The sequence below is a fragment of the Sparus aurata genome, chromosome 17 (assembly GCF_900880675.1).
Source record: "Sparus aurata chromosome 17, fSpaAur1.1, whole genome shotgun sequence".
NCBI classification, from domain to species: Eukaryota; Metazoa; Chordata; class Actinopteri; order Spariformes; family Sparidae; genus Sparus; species Sparus aurata.
Window position 1 is genome coordinate 6,143,942 of NC_044203.1, and position 27,145 is coordinate 6,171,086.

General features: G+C 40.8%; 1 protein-coding gene across 4 annotated transcripts in view; it reads right to left on the minus strand.

Moving 5' to 3' along the window:
- Positions 1 to 27,145, minus strand: part of grik2 (glutamate receptor, ionotropic, kainate 2) — a 327,295-nt gene that overhangs the window by 126,707 nt on the left and 173,443 nt on the right. For all 4 annotated transcript variants that reach the window (XM_030394698.1, XM_030394701.1, XM_030394700.1 and 1 more), the window contains one exon: positions 3,874 to 4,017. In XM_030394698.1, coding sequence (XP_030250558.1) covers positions 3,874 to 4,017 — 144 coding nt within the window. The remainder of the gene's footprint in view (positions 1 to 3,873; positions 4,018 to 27,145) is intronic.

Here is a 27,145-nt window from a genome sequence, read left to right on the forward strand (position 1 = left end):
ACATTTCACCCAGTCTTTTGATAACAGTAGCACAGATGATTAAAAAAGGTCAGTAATTATCTACATATGACAATATGACACTTCATTATCATGGTAGACTTTCCAACCATATCGCCCAGGCCTAGTGGATAATATTTCAAAGATAGTGGCATGTAACTTTGTGAAGAGCATAGCTGTTGGAAGTGGGTGTGTGGGGGTGCAACAATTTCCTTTAATAAATCCCAAATCAAGCTGGAAATGTGCGCACATGGATCAGGCCTCTCATCAATGGTCCTAGACAGTAAATCAAAGAGCAAGAGGAAGAAAATGCTGATTTCTGGCACATAAATGTTAGTGTCTGAGTTGGAGGTTAGAAAACACCTGTTATTAATTTTTCCATCCATGTTGTCCAATCAGTGGTAACCCTGACCTTCATTTGAAAATGGAAGTTTGATACATGGACACTATTCATAAGTTTTGTCACTGTAAACTCAGCCTGCATCATGATCAGGACTCACAATGAGGATATAGAGTCTTACGACTGTGCGAGGGCTGTCACTGGCTTTATTTTCAGGCTTTGATCATTTTTACAATCCATATGTGCAGGTGGTGGGGATGTACCAGGAGAGCTGAGGAGAGAAGGCAGAGTGTGTGTGTAAGGACTACACCGTCTCTAGTGTCTCCAACACAGAGTGCCCAGTGTGCACCTGACAGCACAGTCGTGTCCACTGCAGGGATTTCACACACAACTGCATGAAAACAAAAATCATACTACATTTGATGTAATCTTGGATTTCTACCATCGATGATGATAATTAGATCAGTTAGTTACCAAACAGTCTGTCCCTCTCTGCTGCGCTTCTTGGGGAGCGGAATGTGATGGTGAGACTGTACTGACTGAGGAAATATTGATTTAATTTTACAACTGAAAGGGTTTTACAGGATGATTAGTACACTTCTTCTACAAGTGCAAGCACCGAAGGTCAAGTGCATGAGTGACACTGGTGGTTTGAATGTTTATGACAACGTGGATCTATAACTAACTTGAAGTAAAATGAAATGTAAATGAGTGTAAATTAATGTCTCATATATTCATATATATATATACACACACACACACACACACACACACACTATACATATATATATACACACACACACACACATTATATATGTGTGTATATATATATGTATATATATATATATATATATATATATATATATGTATTAGGGCTGTCAAAGTTAACGCGTTAATAACTCGTTAACGCAACATCCTCTTAACGGCGTAAATTTTTTTAACACGCGATTAATGCTCGGTATTAAAAAAAAAAAAACGCACATTGTTTGATTTACGGCCGGCGATGGCACCTGTAGTCTTGATGCAGAGGGTGGCAGAAGAATAAGAAAGGGAATCAGAAGAAGAAGAAGCAGGGTTGGCGTTCGGGAAAAACACGGTGGACAGAAAAGCGAAAGTGAAAGGAAAAGGAGAAAGGACTTAAGAACAGCAAATTCTTTCAAAACACTGCCAGATGGTTCGGTCGATAGGACAAAAGTTATCTGCACGTACTGTCGACATTAAATGAGTAACCATTGAAGTACGCCGAGTCTCAAATATCATTTGCAAGCCAAACATATATAATATATATATATATATATATATATATATATATATATATATATATATATATATATATATATATATATATATACATACATATACATACATATGTATGTATATATATATATATATATATATATATATATACATACATATACATATATATATATATATATACAGTGTTGGGGAGTAACGAATTACATGTAACGACGTTACGTAATTTAATTACAAAATGTACGTAATTGTAATCCGTTACATTACTGGGAGAAAATATGTAATTAAATTACAGTTGCTTTTGGAAATTTCAATGATTACAACTTAAGTTACATTTGAAAAATCGCCGCAAAAGCTCGGATTTATCAAATAGTTTTTCGCCCCCCTGGATTCATGTTTGTTTTTAGTTTTTTTCATATTAACATCCTCCTTCCAAAACTGACGCTTGTGATTGGCTCTCTCTGGTCATGTGCCATTCGACTCAACCGACAAACCGTACAGTGGCAGTCTCAGCAGCATCAGTGTCGGCGGCGCACAAGATGTTCCTGGGCTGGAAATACGAAAAACACTTAATACAGACAACCCAGCTAGATCAACATGATAACTTATGCTTAGCTCATAACCTGGTCCCGACCAGGTTCTGTTCAGAGTTTAATAATAAAATCGGCTATAAAAGCGCCGCTGTTTCACTATTTAACTCATTTACAGCTGACGTCACCTTTACTTTGAAAGTCCAGTGGAGCTGGATCAGAACGGAGCATTTGTACGGAGGGAGAGATCGCGCAGATCCGCTGCTGTTTACTTTCTCTCTGAGGTCTCCGCCTACAGATGTTCAGCTGAGGAGATACGCTGCTCAGCTGATGATCCGACTCGCGTCAGGAGGTCATTTATTAGGCTATAGCCTATTTACTTTTATATACAGTCAGTCACCACTGAAAGAAGTTGTGTGCTCGCAGCAGGACAGATAATTTAACTTCATGTGGCCATGAATAAATTAATTGTTTTACCTGTTATGTGTTGCCCAAACGCAAATCTTGAGTAGGTCTACTCTGTTTTCTCACATTTAAAAAGGTCTTTGTACAGAGACAACATGAGATTTGCTTGTAGCTACAGCACCTAAAAAACCCACTGTAACCTATTTTCAAAGGCAAACCCAGCCTCGCTTTCAATAAAACACACACTGGCATTTTATAATTGCGATCAGTGAAATATATATGAAAACAGCATAAAACACAGTTTAAAACAACAGTTGTTGTTGTTGCTCTAAAGCTTCATATTTAAAAGCAGCTCAATGTAGAGCTGTCAGAAATTAAAATCAGCCTCCTCTTGTCATATTTGCAGCAACACTGTTGCTTCAGGCTGTGATCAGGCTTTTTTGTATCGCTCATACTCTCTCCATTAAAACAACCTGCTCCTCATGGCTGAAATCAGCCAGTTGTCGCTCCATTTAGTGAGGAAGTGAGCCTCCTTCACAGCACAGGCCTAAGGTCAGACTCATAATATATGGTTAAACCTTTGAACTGAAAGGTCTATCACACTATAGGTCTTAAAATGTGAAAATGGTTAGCAGTTGAGAGATTTCATTCAAAATTAAGAAAAGTAATCAAAATGTAATCAAATGTAATTAGTTACATTACTTTGAGAAAGTAATTGAAATAGTTACACTACGATTACATTTTCAACAAGGTAACTTGTAATTGTAACAAACTAACTTTCCAAAGTAATCTTCCCAACACTGTATAGATATATATATATATATATATATATATATATATATATATATATATATATATATATATATTTATATATAATATGGACCCCATTGCATACTAACACTCACCACACAGTTTGTTTCTTAGCAGTCTTCTCATGATCTTTGCAAACTTAAGGCAAACAGAGGGTTAGAGATCCCTAAGTATAGGTTGCTTAATCCTTGGCCGTTCCATATACAGAGATATCAGAATTAACGGCCCTAGTTTAACAAATGTAGCTAACTGTGAGGCAATTACCAAATATATAGATAATGTGTTTCTGTTTTTGCATGGGTGATTTAGGGTGAAATTCAGAGAGCAGGCTCAAGATGGCTACACTTCTCTTGGGAATATACTGTATATGTACACAGACAATAAACATGTATTTCATGTACATAAATACCAAGATAAGTAATCTATAATAATAATTTAATCTCCGTCTGCTTCCCTGAGAGCTTATGTGTTTTGTGTGACGGTGCTCAGTATGTTGAGAGAGAAGACATAACAGGTAGCAGGTAGAGAAGCATCTACCTCTTTGATGAGGGCCATGAAGCGGTTCCCAAAGCGCCAGGGCTTGTGTCGGTTGCACTGTAATGAGCTGACAGTGATCTGCTGAGACTGCTGCACAGCCACGGCCACCACGTGCACAGCATCGTACATCAGCGCGGCGTCCGTCTGCAAGCCGAGACAGAAGCAGGAGAAACAGATTGTCATTAACATAGAATACAGCACATGACACATCAGTCCACCACCGCAGCAAGGGTTTGTTCATGTTCAGAGAAATATCGATAGCATGTTGTCCGAATCAAAGCCTTACATCCAAAGTCAGATGTGTAGATCTACATTTTTTCAGGCTAAGAGCACAATGGCCATGGATATTTTATAATGTTTCTATTGACATATTATCCACTGATAAAAGATTTGCTGAAAATAGCTTGCAGCATGACTAGTGATTTATTTGGCAGGGAAAAAAATGTATTAGAGGAAATCTAGTATTTCAACCCATGTTAATGTGTATTCCAAGAGTGGGAAGAGCAGGAGAGCGTATGGATTAAATGTACAATATATAAATGTAGCAAGAGAAAAAGAGTGAGAGATCAAGGAAAGAGAAATAGGGAATGTATTCTCACTATATATAGAATTCATTTGGATGGCACATGGAAATGCATTTGCCAAAACCGAAATGTGTATTTGAAGCATATTTGTTTGCATCATTTTTTGTGAAGTTTCGATTTATATATTAAATATAACTTTAATTAAAATGTGTACTTCAATTTATTACCTGCAGAAGTTGGGAAGAGGCTAGCTGGAAATTAAAATGCAACAACTCACTTCAATGCAGAGGCCTGTGAGGGGAACTTACACCGAAACTACATTAGAATGGAATGATCAGCCGATGTGTCAGAAAGCAGCTGAACATTTTCACAGTGTATTTATTAACTGCTTAATAGAATAAAGCAGAATATCATTTTCAAATAATATTTAGTCCATTTTCAATAAACTTTGAGGCTAATTATTGTAAAAATTCTAAATGCTTTCAAAGAATTTTCAATCATGTTACTTGCTTATTACCACCTATGTACCAAAAGGTGGACCTTTAAAATGAAGTGTTAACAAATTCGAAATTACAGAAATTATATTCAAAGCTATATAAATACATTTTACTAATATGTGCGCAGATATGACTAGTAGTTTTTGAAAGGAAATTAATGATTAATATTTTTTCATTAAATTGGATTTAAAGAGAGCATTCCAGGACATTTTTCAAAAATGGCTTCTAAACTCAAATAAAATAATGATCTTAAAACATTGCAATGTTTGCCAATGTACCTTTAATTTAGCCTAGATCATACTGTTATTTTCAGGAAACAGAGAAAAGGATTTAACTTTAAAAATAAAACATTGGCAAACAGGGTGTTACTACTTCTACTTGTGTCACAAATAACAGTATAATCCAATACATGGCACTGTTGTGCTCTTTGTGCTTGTTTCAGTGTGAACTGTAAATGCTTGTTAGTCAAAGGTATTGTGTAGCCCGTCTGTAACAACCATGTTAGAATCCAGAAATCTGCAGGTTGGAGCAGAAGTGGAGGGAGGTTATACATCATTCTTATTCTTTACACTGCCAACGCTACATTGCTTTTACATTATCAATTTCCTTGTTCTTGACCCCGAGTCATAGACAATATTGCGTTTAGGTTCTTTTATGAGAAGAGATGACATGACATGACATGACATGACGTGGTGTAAAACATTTTCCCAGCCATTTGTAGTAAAGAAATACATAAATAAATAAAGACATTAGTCCGAGTCAAGAGTCTTCAGCAAAACCTAATGACGTAAGATAAAATAGTTGCTGCCCAGCTGCAGCTCTGATAATGAACAAAGGGCTGCAGACAATCTATTATGTCTTCTAGAATCATGTAATTAATTTACAAATATGTATGCATTTGACTACTTTTGCGTGTCCTCTCAATATATTTTGCATTCCTCTGACCCATAGGAACAGAGAATGTGTTGGTCCAGTCCAGTTATAATACACTGATTATCAAGGGACACTCAAGTCACCACAAACACAACTCGAGATGTCCAGCAGTCTCGTTAAAAATATCGTAATGCTTACAAATGTTGAAATCCCAGTGCTCACGTTGTGTACATTTCAGATGCCTCACTTCTGAATGACTACAAACGAGTATCCAACGAGTCTTGGTAATTTGTACTAAAACCCAAAGAGCCAAACTCAATGGTAACAAGATGTTGGCTCTATCCCCGAGCCACAGTAGCAGTGCTGCTGGCACCACACCAAACCTCCTGTCCATCTCACACTCCGTTCACCCATCACTCTATGAACAAAACCCTGAGATACTTAGACTCCTTCACTTGGGGCAGGAGCTGTCTCCCCAACAAGAGGGGATAATCCACCATTTTCAGACTTTCACCAATCTACTGCAGGTTCCTTTCCAGCACCCTGGAGTAAACTTTCCCAGTGAGTCTGAGCAATGTGATACCCCGGTAATTGGAGCTCACCCTATGGTCCCCTTTCGTGAGGATGGGAACCGCCACCCCAGTCTGCCACTCTAAAGAAACTGTACCAGACCTTCAGATGACACTTAAGAGGCATGTCAACCAAGACAGCCCAACAATTTCCAGACCCTTCAGCATCTCAGGGCAAATCTTATCCACTGTGCAGCTTGCCTTGACCTCTGCCAGTGATATGGATGAGAATTCCCCTGTATCTTCAGACCCTGCCTGCTACTTAAGAGGACATGTTAGTTGGATTCAGGAGCTACTCAAAGTGCTCTTTCCACCGCTCAACAATATCCCCAATCCTGGTCAGCAGCTCTCCTCCCCTGCTGAGCACAGCCTGGACTAATTCCTGCTTTCCCTTCCTGAGTTTTGGGATGGTTTGCCACAATTTCCTTGAGGCCAACTGAAAGACTTTCTCCATGGCCTCCCCGGACACCTCCTACACCTGGGTTTTTGCTTCAGCAACTGCAGAGGATGCAGCTCTTCTGATCTCTCTGTACCTGTCTGCTGCTTCAGAAGACCCCTTCGGCCAAACAAGCCCAAAAGCCCTCCTTCGTTAGCTTGACAGCTTCCCTCACCGCCAGTGTCTGTCAACAGGTGACGGATGATGGACACTGTAAGTAATTTTTTGGTAACAAATGTACTTAAGTCTCAAAAGTACAAGTATAAGTAAACTACACACACACACAGTTTAATTTTTGACCAGAATAGGCTTACCTCATAGGGGTGTTGGTCATAAATCGCTTAATACATTTAAATGTGGACCAAAAATATGTTTCAATTTCGATTATACAGAGTTTTGATTATCCAGTTGGGTGTGTGTTATTGGAATTTAATGTGCACAAATATAATTTTGGTAACCTCACAACCTCAGAGCAGACAAAGTTGTGTGCACCTCCTGCGATCTCTGGCACCCCCCCTAGGGGTGGGCCAGACCCCAAGTTGGGAATCACTGCTCTATACCATAGGCCACAGGTCTCAAACTCAAATCAACCTGGGGCCACTGCTGGTATTTTTGAAATTTGCATTTTCATTCATTAGGGGGCTGTGCTCGCCAGCCTACTATGGACACCTCTATAGCAAAGCTATAGGTGTCCATAGTGGGCTGTGCGGAGCCCACTATGGACAACATGCAGCTCGATCTGACTCGGTATGCTATTATTCAGTTTTTCAGAATATATATATATATATTTTTTTTTTAAACTGTGATAAATTTCCCATAAGGAAAATGAATGGGACGAGGTCAAAAAAGTCGCAAATCTGCAACGTTTTTCAAACATCTCCTGCTCTGGCATACGTTCACCTAGAAACACCATTCCAACTGCTATATAAGTGTATTTGAACTTTTTTCCTAAGATGTGTAGATTTTTAACTGTGACCCTTGAATGATGGTGAGTGATTTTGGAAAAATTCAGGGTTTTCAGTGATTGTGTATGGCGGAATGTTCATGCAGCAGAGTGGAGGGGGCTAACTGACAGAGTGAGCGAGACTCAAGAAATCTCTCAGAAATGTTCTCTTTCCGTGATGATCCCACCCACAAATCAGGCTCAAAAACAGTGATATTTTCCAGAGTTGTAGCCGCACTTGTCTTCTTTCTCCCAATGTGTCTACTTTATCGGTAGGATTTACGTTTTTTGATTTATCTGCCTCTAACCGACAAGAGTAGCTCTCAACTGCTCCGTTCACTCCAGTGTAAATCGGGAGGAGAATTTTCGCAACTGCAACCTTTTTTAACCTGCTCCTATTACCACATTTCTGAAGCTAGGACCACAAAACTTGATGAGTGTGTTCTTTAAGGCCTTTCTGGCTTGATCGTGAAAAACATTTGCCGATATCATGTATGATTTTGACCAAATAGCACTAGTTTGACGTCCTAGATGTGAGGCAGAAATCACCCTCAAATCAGCTGTCCCAGGCCGTTGCTACGGGCCCTTGCCAACTGTCAACTAGCAACCGAGATCAGCTGGGCCAACAGAGAGAGTGACAGACAGACAGACAGACAGGAGACACACATGAGACAGACAGACAGACAGACAGACAGGAGACACACATGAGACAGACAGACAGACAGGAGACACACATGAGACAGACAGACAGACATACAGACAGACAGACAGGAGACACACATGAGACAGACATACAGACAGACAGACAGGAGACACACATGAGACAGACAGACAGACAGACAGGAGACACACATGAGACAGACAGACAGACATGAGACAGACAGACAGGAGACACACATGAGACAGACAGACAGACAGACATGAGACAGACAGACAGGAGACACACATGAGACAGACAGACAGAAAGACACAAGACACATATGAGACAGACAGAGACAGGAGACACACATGAGACAGACAGACAGACAGGAGACAGACATGAGACAGACAGACAAACAGGAGACACACATGAGACAGAGACAGACAGACAGGAGACAGACAGACAGACAGACAGACAGAGACATGTACACACACACACTCACACACAGCCATGCTTAAGCGTGCACTCACATGCACACAAACACACACACACAGTATAATTCCCAAAAAATTTAAACTATATTTAACAAATATCTTTTCATTCATTCAAGCCAGGGTCTCCATTCAAATATTTAAATGTTTCCAATCATCAATATATTGAGATCTATTGAATTTCTCAGTCTGATTCAGAGTAATTGATTTTCATTTGTGTTGAAAAGCACTTTTCAACAGAAATTTAAGCTCTCTCCTTCTTTCCTTCTGTCTCTCTCTCTCTCTCTCTCTGTCTTTCTCTGTAGCCTCTCTCTATTTTTCCATAATACAACTTTTGTCACTTAATTTCTACTTCACCTTTGAGCTTACCCAGACAAATTATACATTAAAACGTGCATCTCGATCACACGCTGGATGTGCTTCTACTCTTCTTCATAGAAATGAATGAGACCAGGTGAAAAGATCGAAAAAAAGATTTCAAAGGTCGACATCTCTGGCATACGTTGACAAGATACAAGTCCAAATTATCAACGTGGGATTCAACTTTTGCTGTAGCTTTCATAGTTTTTTCGTCACGGGGCAAAGCGCACAGCCCACTCTCGCGATTTTCCGGTGGGGAATTGTCTAGTTATTATTATTATCAACACAATAATACAAAAATACACAGCGGTTTATTTACATATACATATGATAATTGTTTAACAGTTTCACAGCAAACAGCAAATCTTGTTTTCTTTTCTAAATAACTTATTGAAACCTTGCAATGAACTGACTAACAGTAATTTGTGGCCCGAGGGCTAGCAGTTTGAGACCCCTTCCATAGGTCAACCAATAAGAGCCTGGCTTGTATGAAGAACAGTGGCGTTTTCTTGCAGAGGCCAAGGGAAGCCAGGCTTCCTCACTTTTTTCAGAATATAACCGTCATTTAATAAAAACACTTTTTTAACAGTTCACGAAATCCTTCTGTGTTGTGTCTGTCGTCTCCTCCTCGTCTCTCTTCATTAATTATTGAGCGTTTCATGATGTGTAAAACAGCGCCCCTCTAAATGTTATGTGGTGAATTAGCGTTGAAAACATGGTACTGCACTCTGTTCTCTGTGAGGAGGCCAAGCTGAGCTGGCCTCCCTTAGTGAAAAAAAAAAGAATGATTGACCAATCAGGTGAGGCTTTTGTCACGACACTGCTCCCCTGTGATTGGTCAGGACAGTGTTAAGGGAAGCCGCGAACTTGTTGGCATCACGCCAATCGAAATGACGGAAGTTGTTGTTTTGTGTCGATACTTGGTAAGCTAGCAAAAATATTAAGCATAATTATGGAGGGTGGAGTTTTGGAGTATTTAGTAAAAAATAATTTTACTAAACTGCCTCTACAGCAGCAACTCCGAATTAAATCTGACGGCAGGCCAATACCAAAACTAGAGCTCCGTACTGGGATGAAGAAAAGTTTTCGGACTTTCAATGAGGAGAATTATGTCCGCACCGAGTGGCTAGCTGGTAGCGCCAAGCTTGGATTAACGAGGCTCTGGATTTGGCAAAATGTCTGAGCACAAAGAAGCACAATGAGCAGGTGAAGAAAAACTGGATATTTTAATGAGACTCATCGTTGCAGCCCTGTACCTTGCGCGCCAAGAGCAAGCATTCAGGGGTCACAATGAGGCCACTGGCAGCGCAAACATGGGCAATTTTGTGGAGTTGGTGCACGCTTTTGTGGAGTTTGACTCCGAGGTCTTCAAACTGCTGTAGCGTATGCTCACGATTACGGCTACCAGCGCATCAGCAGAGCACTCATTTTCCTGTCTAAAGAGGATCAAAACTGAGGAACACATGTGAACAGGACAGGCTTGTCAACTTGACCAAGATATCCATTGACTCTGTTGTTGTGGAGGACCTAAAAGCCGGTGGGAAGTTATACAACATCGTCATCGATCACTTTGCCACCATGAGAGACAGGAGGATGGCCTTCCTCTACGAATAGGGTGAGGAAAACACAATCTTTTTCTGTGCGCATCACAATGATGTGATTATAGTCCTTATAGTGTCTTGCTTGCTTTGATTAAGCAGCATGTGAATCCACTGAAGTTGTTGTTTATTGTTTTGTTTATGTGGAGAAAATGACCACCATGGACAGCAGCCGTGATGGGCGGGGCTGTCTGAATACATGCACATGTCAGGTGTGCTGTTTACAGCCACCGGTACTGGGTTGTTGGGATGCTGTATAATGAACATTTACATGTAGTATTATGTATATAAACTGAAAAGTGAAAAGCATTTGTGTATCTCACATAGAGCGTACAAGTCGTGTTTGACGTGGACGTAAAACTTAACGGCTTCTGATTGAGTGTGTGAATGAATTCGCATCTTTCCAATATCAAATGTGTGCTGTGCATTAAGTAGCTGGTTGTGCTTTTGGGAGGGTGGTTGCATACATTAATGAGATGTTTATGAGGACTGTGTGTGTGCGTGCGTGTATGAGTGATTGACTGACTTAGGGACAGAGAGAGAGAGAGAGCACGTCGGTGCTCAAAGTGTCGGTTAGATAACAAGCGTGTGTAAGTCCTGGTAAAATGAGGCTGGGTGCTCTAATAGTTCATCCGAGCAACATATAAATTGCAACATACGATTTTTTGCCCCCACCCCTGTAAAACATACACAGCTTAGAGGTCGTGTCTCACTAGGCTTCCTTGGAAATTTTCATCACGCCACGCCACTGATGAAGAATAAGAAGAATGTCACTGCCAATGATCCATTGTTGAATCAAATATTCTGCATTTTTCTGATTATTGGTTCCTCTTTCTTGTTTAAATGTAATTAGTTACGTACTATTATTTCACTGTGGTTGATTAAGCCACACCTGGCATACAGGTAACAGGACTGGGTTCAACCACAAAATCAAGTAAAGACCTGTTTTTAGGACTGATATGGTCTTTCAAAACACTTTCAGTAAATTGAGACAATTTACTATCTATCTATCTATCTATCTATCTATCTATCTATCTATCTATCTATCTATCCGGTCCAAACTCCTCAGCTGTCAAGACCTTATTTTATATATGTGTGTATATATATATATATATATATATATATATATATATATATATATATATATATATGTATATGTGTGTGTGTAAAATAAGGTCTTGACAGCAAATAACCGGTCCAAACAGAGGAGTGTCGCAGAAGCTATCAGAGAAGTGCCAGTCATTCACGCTTCATGAAAGAAGCCTATACTTCTGCAGTTCCTTAAAAAAAAAAAAAATCTAATTAGTGTTTGTCTCGCTTGATTGAAAAGCAATCAAAACAGCTCTCCACAGTTGTTGCATGGAAATCATGCCCTAAGGTGTTTGGAAAAGCATTGTCCTGCAGGAAAAAATCACTCCCAAACCTGTCATTTTTCCCTATTTGAACCCTGATTGAGGTTGCAGCTTAAAATACCACTTTGGCTGTAATAGCCTTGTGAAGACACTCCAGTGGCTATTCAACAACATCCATGAGTGTGTGTGTGTGTGTGTGTGTGTGTGTGTGTGTGTTTGTGTAGCTGGATCCATATGCACTAGAGATGTCCAGAGATGTTTCAAATCAATCACAGTCAATCAGAGCAGTTTTAGTGTGTGCCTGCAGGAGTGTGAGGTATTAATAATCTGCAGTAGAAGAAGGCATTAAAGGAATTTGTGTGAATTTATTGCAGTGTGGTTGTCACCTGGAGACTGTTAAGTGTGCAAGTTGGGGGTTATGCAGTATCATTTTGTAGATATCAGCCATGATTGGATAGGCATGATCCACTTTGACTGACTCTATAGTTATTATAGACTAACCAGCGCTACACTGGCTGCAGAATTTCTCATGCTACATGATGGACTGTCAAGAATCTTGTGTGCACATGGAGATGTTGGTGTATGAACAACACATTACCAACATGATTGTCAGCTACTACCAAAATAATAATAATAATAATAATATCACCGTTCCCAAGACAACATGACGGTTGCATTGGAACAATACGTTACATTATGTGCATGACACAAATTCACTAAGTTATGAAGTTAAAAGAACTCATCGTCTGGCGTCTGGTTTCACACTGGACACGAATGGTAGTCTCCTGAATGAAGGTCCTGTGCTTGTTTATAACAACCATTCATTCCCAACCTCCTCCATGTAGTACTTCTCTTCACTTTTAGGTTGCAGCCTAATATGAGAAATATAAATATTGGTCTAATAAGTAGCTTCCATATTAAACCTACTGTATGTGGTTGTTTTTTAAATGATATATAATATAACTGGCAACCATAAAAGCCTATGTAGAAAACATCTCAGAAAACATGAATACAAGAAGCTCTTTATTGCCCCTCCATTTTGTTGAATATTTGCATTATTGGCCGATTCATCCATTTAGACTGATGGTTTCTAATACAGGATATAGATATAGATGAAACTACCACATTAGCTGTACAAAAAACCAGCTACTTCAGTTGTTAAGGAGAATGCTTCAGCTCTGGTTTGCTGCGCAGCTCCAGAAATGGTTTGTGAACTACAAAACATCAAATGATTTCCATCAGCATTGGTTTAAGTAGATAATGACTGAATTTTCCCTTTTGGGTGAATTGATCATTTCAATTTTAATTAGGTTGACCATTAAAACGATGCGGTTAGGGTAAGAGAAACACATGGTCATGTCTTTGGGCTGACAGAGTTTAGTGTGACTGCCTTCATGGCACCCAGTCTTTCTCTCATTGCTGAGGGCAGGAGCTGCAGCTCTGTGGTGTTCACACCACCATCCATTCTCTCCGCCATAAAGCACACAGACCCGCAGGGACCTCATAATAGCAATGTGACACCCTGTCAGTCAATCACAGAACTGATACTGTGAACATGAGTATTTAAAGATATTTGTTGGGTTGTAGAAGTAAAGTTACGTTCATCCACATAGCTGGGACTTGGCTGCTACAGCCTCAGTTCATGATGATGTGTGGGTGGAAATTTTAACAAAAGTCTAAATAGACAAAAATGTTTTAAACTAGCAGACTAAACCATTTCAATGCTCTCCATCTGATACAAGAAATCAGCTACAATGAATTCAAAATCCTGCAGCAAAACTGTAAAGACCAAATTAAGAGTCTTTATATAGGTTCATAAGGCACTACATGGCCTCTCTCCCAGCTACCGCAAATAAATACTTTTTGGTTTATGAACAGGGAAGGCCTCATCAACCCTTCTTTAAAAGTTGTTCCACAAAATATTTTGTGATGTTTCTTTCATTCACAGATTCTTCAACATTCTTCCAGAGTATCTGAGAGGAGCTGAAAATACTGATATTTTCCAACTTCAACATACAAATATTAACATTTTATTGGTGATCATTGTTATCTATTTTGTTCTGTTTGGTGTGCATTAGTTTATAAATACAGTTTCAACATTCTAGAGATTGTAAATTGTTTGTAATGCATGTTTAAAAGAAATTGTGATGTCAGCATACATTTCTGCAAACCACACATATTTTGAACTTTTACATTTCTTTATGTTGCAACCATCTTCATGTCTCTCTATGTCTATCTTGTGACAAAACTGTGCTTATATTCTTGTAAATCATCAAACCAATATCTTGTGTCTTGGGCACAAAAACAACTTGGTCAGGGTTAGGAAAAGAGGTTGTTTTCACTTAAAAAAACTGGTTTCAAACAAAAACATCTCTGGAGTTGTCTCATCTTACTGTCAAAAATGTCTGTTTTTTCTACAACAAACATGGCTGGAAATTGTCCCGAGGTCTCCTTAATACATCCTGCGGTTACACACTTACAAATGTTAAAACACAGACATGAACTGCAGTTACTGGCTTGGCAGCCTTCTTATATTACTCCACCACACTGAATGTGAATGAGACATGGCACATCTGCAAATATGGTAGATCAAATTAAAATCAAATCAACTTTATTTATAGAGCACTTTTCATACATGGACATGTAGCACAAAGTGCTTTACACAAGAAAGACAGAACAATAATAAAGAAAGCCCCTCCCTCCCACCTTCCATACTATATACACGCACACATACATATACACACAGACACACACACACACACACACCTTCACACTCTTACTACTGGCAATAAGGAGACATGGCAAGGCACTGAGGATTGAGGAAACACCACCTTTGGGGCCGTCCACACTGGGAGGAGTCACAGGCTGTGCCACGGGGGGCACCAGTGCCCAGGCCCCCCGACCCTGACAGACAACAGCTGGCCGGGCCGAAGGGACCCAAGGACAGCACCCCAGCAGCAACCCGGACATAGCTCCCAGTGTGGAGGACCCCCCTGACGAAACTCTGGAGTTAAACCTTAAAAACTAAAGACATAAGATAAGATAAAAACCCTGACAAAAGATAAGTAAATGGAGTGAACAGTTAAAAGGATAAAACTACGTAAGATAATAGAATAAAAAAAATAGTACCAAAGATAAATAAAAATACAATTATTTAAGATTAAAATCGTTTTTTAAAAAACAAGATAGAAGCGACAACATAAAATACAATAGAACCACATAAGAATGGAATAAGAATTTAAAATATTAGTTAAAAGCCTGATTAAAAGGTGTGTCTTTAACCTTCCCTTAAAAATATCAACAGTCTCTGCAGACCTGAGGTTCTCCGGCAGGCTGTTCCACAAGCGGGGGCCATAGTGGCTAAATGCCGCCTCGCCATGGGTTTTAGTTCTTGGTTTTGGTATGGATAAAAGGCCAGTGCCGGAGGACCTCAGGGTCTGCGAGGGTTGATATGGTAAAAACAGGTCAGATGAGTAGGAGGGCGCAAGGCCGTTAAGACATTTAAAAACCAGTAAAAGAACCTTAAAATCGATCCTGAAGTGGACGGGGAGTCAATGCAGTGACTCTAAAACTGGTGTAATGTGCTCCCGCCCTCTGGTCCTCATCAGCAGACGTGCGGCTGAATTTTGTAATAATTGGAGATTTAGAGTACTCTTTTTGGGAAGACCAGAGAGCAGGGCATTACAATAATCTAAGTGACAGGAGATAAAAGCATGCTGAGCACCTCCGTACTGGCCTGGGAGAGAAACGGGCGGACTCTGGCTATGTTCTTAAGATGATAAAAACCTATTTTTGTCATATTTCTGATATTTAGAATAAAATTCAGCTCAGAATCAAAAATCACGCCCAGATTTTTTACTGATTGTGTTGGTTTAAGATCTTGTAGTTTGTACAGTTGTGTATCATCAGCATAACTATGGAAGCTGATGCCATGTCTCCTGATGACATCCCCAAGAGGAAGCATGTAAAGATTAAAAAGAAGTGGACCCTTGGGGAACCCCACATCCACTTTCATGGGTTCCTGAGGAACATGTATCCATACTTACATAAAAGCATCGATATGTGAGATAAAAACAAAACCAGTTGAGGACAGTACCAGAGAGGCCGACCATATGGCTGAGTCTGTTTAATAAAATGTAAAGGTCTACTGTATCAAAAGCGGCGCTTAGATCCAGAAGAACTAACACTGTGAGCTTTTTGTTATCTAAATACCATCTGATGTCGTTTAAAATCTTTAAAAGGTGCTGTCTCGGTACTGTGGTTTCTCCTAAAACCAGACTGATGTTTCTCTAAGATGTTATTTCTGTTTAAAAAGTCATTAACTTGGTTAAAAAACAGTTTTTCTAAAATTTTACTTAAAAACGGTAAGTTGGATACAGGTCAGTAGTTATTAACGCTGGGGTATAAGTTGCTCTTCTTAAGAAGGGGCTTCACCACTGCCGTTTTGAAGGTGGTGGGAAAGACACCCGTCTGAAGAGAGCAGTTCATGATGTTTAAAAACTGTTCCTCAAAGAATCCCTAAAATGATTTTAAGAGTGATGTGGGAATTGGGTCTAAAAGGCAGGTTGTTGGGTTTACTTGGGAGAATACTCGACCAAGTGTCCTTGCATCAACCAGGGCAAAACTCTCCAGTGTTTCCTCAGGCAAGGACAACAGTTCAGATGTGTTAACAGATAAAACTTGATGGGATAAGAGGCAGGATCTGATGTCCTTGATTTTGGTTCTGAAGTGGTCTGCAAAGTTCTCGCAAAGATCGTCTGTGGGTATCTTAAAAACGTTATTAGATTTAGAACCTGTTAAAATATCGAAAGTGGAGAAGAGGAATCGGGGGTTATTTTTATGGTTGGTGATGAGTTGTGAGAAATGGGAAATTCGTGCCTTTCTGACTGCATTATTGTAGGTTTTGAGTTGTTCACGTGAAATCTCGTAATGAACTGTCAGTTTACTTTTTCTCCATCTTCTCTCAGCACTCCTGCATTTTCTTTTCAGTTCATTGATTTCATCGTGTTTTCTCCATGCGGGTGTAGTTTTTCTTTTTATTGTTTTTGTTAAAAGTGGAGCTACTGAGTCCAGAGTTGACTTCAGTCTACTGTTAAAATTATCAACGATAAAATTACAAGGTGCAGGTAAAATTTCAACAGGAGTGCTCTGTAAAATCCCCATGAAATTTGCAGCCACTTCAGAAGTTAAATAGCGCCTCCTCACTGTTCTCACCGGGGCCTCCTCTTGGTTAAAACTGGTGATGTTAAAAAATACACAGTAGTGGTCAGACACAGCCAGGTCGGCAACAGAGGACACACCGATGGACAGGCCATGGGTTATGACCAGGTCCAAGGGTGTGTCCTCTGTTGTGAGTTGGCTGCATGACGTGCTGCTTAAAATCAAGTCAATTCAAAAGATTTAAAAACTCTCTGGATATCGGGTCCGAGGTAACATCAACGTGTAGATTAAAATCACCAGTTATTAAAATCCTGCTATAAGAGGTGTGGATAACTGATAACAGTTCAGAAAATTCACTGATAAAGGAAGTAGAGTGATGGGGTGGTCTATATTAATGCAGAGAATCGGAGGGCTGCTAAAAGTAAAGGCATGGTGCTCAAATGATGTGTACCTGTTAAAAAACACTCCATTTGAGGTTAGGGAGTTATGTGTAATGGATGCCGTCCCGCCCGCTCTTCTACCCTCTCTAGTAGAAAATAAAACATTAAAATTTGGCGGGGAAGCCTCGGTGAGAACATGTCTCAGTTAAAAGAAGACAGTCTAACTTATTATCTAAAATCACATCATTCATTGAAAAAGTTCTATTTAAAAGATAGTGAACATTAAAAAGTGCCATGTTGATGGTGACAGGTGGCTTGTTGACTGGAGAGGTCAATTTTTCTGTGAGCGGTCTGTGGTTATTAAAGTTCACAGAGTGGGTATGGCGGTGTCTGATGTGCTAATGGAGTGTACTGATAACGGGGATGGGTGAAATGTTGGTGAGACTATGAGGTCCAAGTCCGGTGTTGTGGATACGGTGGTCAGAGGTGGAACTGAATGAATAGGAGCAAGGACCTGGGGGACGTCAATCAGTGGTGTACAGAGCAGCTGGTGTGGGTTTGGGAAAGTTAGCATGCTGTATGCCGTGTGTCAGGTTGGCTGACAGCATGCAGGGCACCTGCCCTGCTCAGGTGAAGCCCGTCTGGCCCAAAAAGATGTCGCCTCTCCCAGAAGACATCAAAGTTATTAACGAAGCCAACATGGTGTGAGTTGCAGGCAGAGGAGAGCCAGGTGTTGAGGCTGAGCAGCCTGCTGAAGCTGCCTATCCCTCTGCAGGTGGGGCCGGAGATAAAAACAACCACCTGGGACTGTGAGACGATGTTAAAAAGGTGGGAGAAGTCTCGCTTTAAAAGTTAGGACTGTTGCTTGGCGATGTCGTTTGCACCTGCGTGGATGATAATCCTTTTGTCTGCGGATGTGAGCTCAGGATGTCTGGTATTTTCCCCGTTATGTCCGTAACGGTGGCTCCGGGAAACGACACGGTGAACGCCCCCTTCATGCGGACGTGCCTCACAATTGAGTCCCCGGTGACCAGGGTTGTGGGAGCGTCCGCTCGGTCTTCAGGGGAGCAAGCCGGCTCAGTCACCCCGCCACCCACACCAGGGCCCCGGGTGTGATCCCTCGCCTGGTGGGGAGAACGGGAGGAGTGCCAGCGCACTGCGTCCCTGATGAAGAGCGGGACGGCGGAGGGGGGGACCGCCCCATGTTGGACATCCACCTGCTGGAGGGCAGCTAGCCGTGAGTGGAGGGAAGGCTGTGGTGTCCGTCAACAGGGGCATGGTGTCTGTGGCCACAGGAACAGGTGGTGTCTCCTGGTGCGGGTCCTGAGCCGCCGGCTTCACGCTCACAGACAGAGCCACGTACTTGTTGGAGAGCTGTAGGCTTGAATCCTGCTCGGAGCCTACGTCCGCCCGCGGACGACCACTTCGGTCCAGGGGGTCCCCCTATTTGGAGTGGAGCAAGCGGGCCGCCGACCGGAGGAGGACGGCTCCCAGAGAACTGTGTGCCCGAGTGCAGAGGTGGTGTTCTGTGGTGCTAACTCACTGGCCTGTGAGGTCTCCAGCCAGCTGTTCAACGCCGGGAAACGGGACCTGAGGGTGATCAGCAGGGAATCCTTCTAATGCAGCTCGTTCGACATCTGTGCAATGTCCTCGAGAAGGTGAGCGATCTTTTTGAATGCCTTGTTCAGTGTTTGTTCCATCTCTCCAGGTGAGTCGGCAGCGTCCAGTGTTGACATGGCGGCTCACCGGGCCTTTCTTTAAAAACTTAAAATCCAAATGTCCGATGACTAAAAAACTTTCAAAACCACCAATGTTGTCCTGCTGTGTTCAGACAACACAGAAAACAACTGGATCCAGGCACAACAGTACTGCCAGTCAGTGAGGAGGAGCGACGTTAGCTAGCTAGGAGCGACCACAATGTCTGATGTCTTCTGCCGTAACCTGCAGCTCCTGCAGCTCCTGCCGTCAACCTCAGCTACTACTCTGACTCATAATTGTGAATTTGTTTGGTCATCAAGATAGCCTATGACACGCACAAATGTGACCATATCAGTGGTTTAGCAGGAACATTAACCACCAACAATTTATCCTGCCAACTGGGCTGTGCATTTTATTTGTTTCAAACGGAGCTACATAAATAACATTTTACTTATTGATTGTTTGATGATTTAGACATGTTGTTCATTAAAATAAGCAGCCAAACATATTGGGTGATGTGTGCAGTAGTGACTGAGGATGAGTGGTGGTTTGCTGGAGGAGTTCTGGCAGCAGAGGTTTGTGTGCCTCTCTGCTTCTCCCCGGTGCAAGCCTCACAAGTACCCGTCAGGCAGTCTCGCAAATGATTTAGCAACACCGGCACTTCACTCTATAAACATCTCATTAAAATCAATTATGTCACTCCTGAATGAAATTAAAGCTAAACGCTTTAAAAGCTGCTTTTCCCTTGTGTCAGCCAATATGAGCATTACCCCTGACGCTGTCTATTTTTCCACCTTATTGTTACCTCCTCGCTCTCTCTCTCCCTCTGTCTCTTCTGCTCATCTCACAGAGAAAGAGATTTATAAAATCTCCTAAGCTCAGATTGATTTCAACAGTTTTATGAATTGTTAAAATGCCCAGGCTGACTTGGCGGCTGCAAAAGCCACCCCCCGACCCACCCCCCTTCTAGCCAACCAGCTCATCAACATTGCCATGGAAACAAAGTGGCAAGAAATAGCTTTTCACCAGACTGGGACTGGGGTTATCATTTCCTGACGCTGGCTTGCAGCATGCTCTTTTATAAATGCACTCTGCAGAGAGCAGTGCCTGGTGCAGAAGAATCAGAACTAACTTGAGAATTAAGTTACATTTTGGGTGTCATTTACCATCAAAGACGGGAAATGCAACATTGAAATATGTCAAAATATGGGACTGTCTTGTACAAATCAGCATTAAAAATATAGCATTAGCTCATGACTTATTTATATTATTAGAGACATATCGTAGTATATAGCATTGATTGTTTTATGCTCATTATGAAGGAAAATACCATAATACATTGAAACTACAGAGTTCTCATAACCCTGGGTTTGAAGCTTGGCGCTGAAAAACCTTCATTTGGAAGCCGATGTAGCCTTGAAACTTCACCCTACCCCTCTGCTCCAACAAGAATCAGGACACTAAAAACTGAAAGGTAGTACTAAGTGGTAAAGGCAAGGGGTGGATTTGGATCGGGTCGTTGTCTACCATGAGAGGATGCCATTAGCCATACCTATTCTTGTGGCTTCTGAAGCAAGTATGATGGTCAAATGCACAGTTATAGTAAACTCCTTATCATAATGAGCCCTGCGGAGTTGTTCATTTTACTGCTGTGGATATAGAAGGAAATTTCATAGACACATCTAGGGATGAAGTAAATGTTCTTCAGTAAGAACACTTGAAGATAAAACAGATACACTAAAAACAAGCTAGTTTCAGAATTATATATTTTTATACCTTTATTATATTTATAGCGAACCTGCATTAATTGGCATACAAAGTCAGAAATCTGACTCCAATTAACACTATCCTGACCCAATACGTTGATCCAACTCTACTTGAAAAACACTGGAACTCAGTGATAAGATGCATTGCTGCCCATGTTTTGTCAGAATTGTATCAGTGATATTACATGTGACAGATATTCAAACAAAAGGAACAAACAGACAGAGGTCGATCCTAGCCCCTCTTAAAATCTCGCCATTGGGGACAGTGATGGATTTATTTTGAAGTTTCTCTCAGAAAGCAGGACACAGGGCCAATACCAGGCTTCCAGAGTCCGGGCTAGTAATAGCAGAAAAAAGTGGAGAAAGGGGATTGGCGAGAGGGTGTTTTTATGGCTGATTCCTAAAGCGGTGAGAGGTGGCAGCTGCAGCCACAGCTCTGCTGGTCACGCAGAAAGCTGTGGTCACGCTGCTCTGGCTCTTTTGATTGAAACATAAACACCTTGAGAGATGAGGGCGTGCTCGGGAACAAGCAGGGGAAAGTAGGTATAGGAGGAATATGTGTGTGTGTGTGTGTGTGTGTGTGGGGGAGGCAGGGAGGGAGGGAGGTTTAACACTAGACCGACTGCCCAAAGCAGCTCAGTACCGTCCCTCCCTTACAGCTCTGTGGCCACTCGGCCCCTCCTCCCTGCTACTTGAAGGGATTAAAAATTGAGCATGTTTTGTACTCTTTTGGAATCTCTCAGAGGCCTTAGTCATGACTAGGTCACTCACTGCCATCAGCTATTCTTGCTATTCTCAGCACTCTACTCACAAGCTGTACTGATATTTCATAAATTATTTTAGCCCGAGCATACCAGTATATTCTCTGGTGTCAGGAGGGACAGCGGAGCTAAAAAGTAGTAGTTCACCTGTTCACTTTACTTACATCCTGATGAAAGGAATAACACCAAGTATGGAGATACTGTCTGTTGTTTCAATAAGAAGTAACTTATAACTCATCAGTTAATAACCAAGACAGGGACGCAGACTTAAATTGGGCCTCCTTCAGCAATTGACAGCTCATGGGTGTAAAAATGACCTTAAATAAACTTCTCAGATTAAACGGGTGATAGACAACTTTTTCTGCTTGAACATATCGTTCTGAAGTAAACACTGATTGCACTTCAGTGCTATTCAGGCTGCTAGCAGGCTCACATGTTTCTGGAAAAATGAAGGTCACATTATGGCATAAAGGAAATGTGTCTGCCATTGTGCGACCAACACAGGAAGAGCTTTTGTTCCCCTTGGTCACAATCCGCAGGTATTGGTAGAACAACTGGAATAACTGTGGAAACTCCACACTGTAAAAGAAAAAGAATCCTGCTGATGGACAAGGCAAAGAGAGTGAGAGACGCACTGAATAAAAGAGTGAAGGGACAAACCTTCGGTGGATGGAGAGCACACTGGTGTTGTTTCAAAGTCTGTTCCCCTGCTGATATGTGTTCCCTCTTACCACCGGAACTTGAGATGCTTCAAAACCAACACTAGATCCAGTAAGTAACACAATCTGCCTGCGTACTCATCAGGGATGGAAATTAACTTTTTTGTCCACCTGCCACTGTGGCTGGTAAATTCTAAAATCTACCAGCCACTCAACATTTTTACCAGCCACTTTTATATTTAAGCGTTGATGTGTACAGTAAAATGCCTAGAAACATATTTTTCTTGTACATGGCATGCACATAGTACTTCCCAAAGTACAGAGCTGATTATTCAGTAATTATGTGATACCAATGAATGATTACAGGGGTGAAACTTTTCAAGGGTCATCTACTAAGCCGTGAAATAACAGGAAATTAAGTCTGAATAGACAAATCTATATCAATATTTCCCTGCAACTTACAGGAATTAACAAATTTCAACTTATTTCATATGTTCAACTGCACTGGACCCATACAAAGGAAGTGGAAGTTGCATCATTAGGTGATTAGAAGGTTAGTAATACATAGCAATATCTACTTGCAACTATATAATTTACTGTACTTAATTATTCCCTATGTTCACCCGTTACGATGTAACGCCACATTTTAATTCACTTCCATTCTTGTAAACTCCGACAAAAGAGTAGCCAGCTCAGCTGACCGGAGCGCGGAGAAGTAATTAGTAGCAGTGAAGAGTTCAAGTGAGGGCTTGAACGGCCAAGATGGTCCTTTTGGCCGTTTGCAAATATGTAAAATAACTTTGTCTGTATTTTAATTTAGAATTGTTTTATACAAGTTACACAAAAGACAAAGACAATATGATATGTTTTACCTATTTCGGCCATAAGCGGTCATATTGACCGCACATCATGTCGCGGGGTTTCATTGCTACATTGTTTGTGCTTCTTTGCGAATTAACTTGTAAGTTAATTATTATATAGTTGTATTATATCGCCTATTTGGCACCATGGGCAAACAAAAACGGGAGTTCATCCTCCGTGAAACAGCCAGCGGAGCTGTTCGGTGCTGAAGTGATGCGACTCTGACTGTGAACCAGGGAAAACCGAGGAAGAATGTCTGCATCCTGAGCACCGTGCACACAGGTGTGAGCACCTTTAGTGGGGCGAAGGCAAAACCAGAGTCTGTGATGTACAACAACACCAAGTACGGCGTGGATGTCCCAGACCAGATGGCGAGGGCGTACTCCGTCAGAGGCGGTACGGAAGATGGCCAGTGGCGGTCTTCTATAACATCCTCGACCTGGCTGGGATCAATGCCCGCATTTTATTCAAGGAGCACCAGCAGCAGGAGAGCCCGGAGGAAAGTCCTGCAGCAGCTGGCAGAGGAGCTGAGGGCAGAATACATGGAGGAGAAACAAGCCGCGCCAGTCGGCGCAAGGTGAGCAGCAGCGGAAACGACCACCGCAGCAGCGCAGCAGCAGCAGCAGACACAGACACGGAGGCAGTGCCGGTCCGAAAGAGCTGCAAACGGAACCAAACAACGGACACTTGAAATGCCACAAGCCCGTGTATGGTAACTTTGCGAGGAGAGCGGAGGTAATCTGCAGACTGTGACCAGTGATCGGAATGAACCCGCCACAGTGGCTGGTAAACTGATTGAATTCACCCGCCAGCACGCAAATTCACCCGCATTTGGCGGGTGGCGGGTGCTAATTTCCATCCCTGGTACTCATACAACTGGCTTTTTTTTACTCTGCCTTTTCTAAGCACTGGGATCAGGGTTTCTCAGCACGATTGGCATTCTCACAGGTGTTTGTTGCTTTGGACTAAAGATGGTATGTATTTACCAGCCTTGCCAATAGTGTGGCATTCAGGAACAATGAAACAAAACTATCAGCAGAGACTTCAGGTTACTCTTTTAGGTGTCACAGAGTAGGCCTATTCTAGATAGGCATCTATATCTTTATATCTATCCACTGTGGAAGTTTAAGAGCTCTGACTGTATCAACATCCATCCAACCATGGGGTCCCATGTCAGTACTAAAGTCCTGATAGAACGGAGCAGGGCATGCAATACTTAATTTCTTGCGACGCTCACTAGCACAAAGATTTTAATTTACAGAGAGCTGCATAGCTCTGGTGACAACATCCCTGTTCATATTTGCCTATGTACTAAAAGCATCAATTGTTCACATTGTCCCCATGTTGTGCCAGCTTCTACTACCTGAAAAAGGTTTTCCAGCATAAGTATTGGACTTGGATTCAAGCACAAACAGACTGACTGGAGGAACAATAGTAGGAGTGTGGAAGTCGTGTGGAACTTCACAGCTAAGGTGTAAAGATTCATAGTTAGTTATTTCTAAGTTTGACAGTAACAGAACTCTCACTTCTTGAATTAAAAACACCTTCATGTGTAATAAATGCAATGTGTACAAATGTGCTGTAAAGTACAAAATACAGCATGCATACAGTAGATCCTCCTGTTTGAGTGAAATAGCTTTATTTGTATGAGCCTTCACTCTTTATTAGGATCCCTGTTAGCTCCATAGAGTGGTAACTCTTCTTCCGCAGTCCTTGTTAACACAACAACAACACCAAAAAATATATGAAATAAAATTGCTGGGTACATTAAACTAGAAAATCAATGTAAACCAACAGGACAATGATGTGATGAAAGATGACAGCCATAGAAAACTTTGTTCAATAACCTCAATGAAGCTTTATATGTAAAAATAATAACAACATGACATTAGGTACAGCCCTACTTTTAGTATTTGTTTATTGTTTTCAATTAAATTTAGGAACGTATTGTTCCTCCTACCTATCATTGTGCTGTAACTTTTTAGATTCGAAATCAACCAATAAATGATAGGAAACATCCCATACCAGCAGAACAACAGCCACATCCACAACAGTCCTCCTTGTCCACTTATCTTGGATTGTTTTGAAGGCACAAAGATGTTCACTATGTATAGAGCAAAGAGGTCATTTCTTTTGTTAAAACTTGCCTCGCTGTGAAAGTTCTCTTTTTCTTTCCGAAATATATATTCATGATAATACATATTGTAGTCACTATTTGTGTTCATGCTAACAACCCTGTTATCCTTTGGTCATTCTAAACACCATTCTACAGCTGGTGCTGCTGTAAGGATACTTGACATGGTGTGATGTGTTCTGCATTAACAGCCCTGCAGAGGTTTTAATAAGTCATCAAAACCTCACATGCACATCTAATCGTGTCTCTGTATGCAAAAACAAACAAACATAAACAAATCATTATTTTTCTCCTATTAACTGCAGTAATAAACACAAATCAGGAGAGTCAAACAATGCAACAGTGTAGTAATATCAATTATTCTACAGGTGAGAACAGAATAAAAGGACACAGAAGATTTTAAAATGAAATCAAATTACCACCTTTGTGAAGTTGGAACATCCTATACTATCTTCTATGAGCCCACAGGATTTATGAGATATGAGTGATGATTGTCAGGGCTGTATTGGATGGACAATTTTAAGGTTACATATTAAAATGAAAAAAATATTTTGTGGGTACTATGTTAGAGATGACATTTGTTTAGGTGTCAGATTCAAAAGATAATATTCAGCTGTATGCTCTGAGATGGTTAAAGGTTCAGTGTGTAGGATTTAATGGAAGGGAATATAATGTTCATACTTATGAATAATAATTAAAACGTAATTGTTTTCATTCATGTCTAATCACCTAAAACTAAGAATGGTTGATTTCTTTAGCTTAGAATAATGGTGTTATGTCTGTAGAGGGAGCAGTGTCAGTACCCAATCCATTTGAACATACACAAAAATGGTCCTGTCAGTCAAAATGGCAGTAGCAAATATGCCAAGAATTATTTGTGGGGTGAATGAATGATCATAAAACAATCCCACTGCAACTAAATATACATTTAAAAAAAGGTAACTTGTTTGATTAAAATTTAATTAAGTAAGATTGTTTAATCATTTAAAAAGCAAATTCATGGAAGTTATTTTGAAAGAAAAATATATGGGATGGTACCAATATTAGATCCACACGTAACTTTCATAAAAATGATGAGTTTTATATAGAGATAGCCAGAGGTGTTTTTATACAATCCATTATAAAGAGAGTGAAAAATAGTAAGTAAAGAATATAAAAGGACATAGAGAGGAACTCAATATCTTAATAAAAAAATCTGAACAAGGTGGGTTTACATATGGATTACATTGTTAACATAAATTAATATTTATACATTGTTTTATAGGATGATAGATATTTACATCAACTATCATACTCTGCAACATGCATTTTTTGGCAACATAATTTATGTAAAATCATACAGATCCTACATAGAACAGAAATACATTTGCTGCCAACATATTTGCATTACCTTTATCTTGTAACTGTACTATCAATTTGAACAGGCACATTTACAGTCACCTTCTTTGACTGGTAGGACCACTTTCACACATGTGCAGAATGGTGCAGATCAGGTGCTGACAAGCAGGCCCTCCTGGAGATTCCGCCATGTTGTTTTAGAAGCCAAGAAGAGACAAACCAATAACTGGTT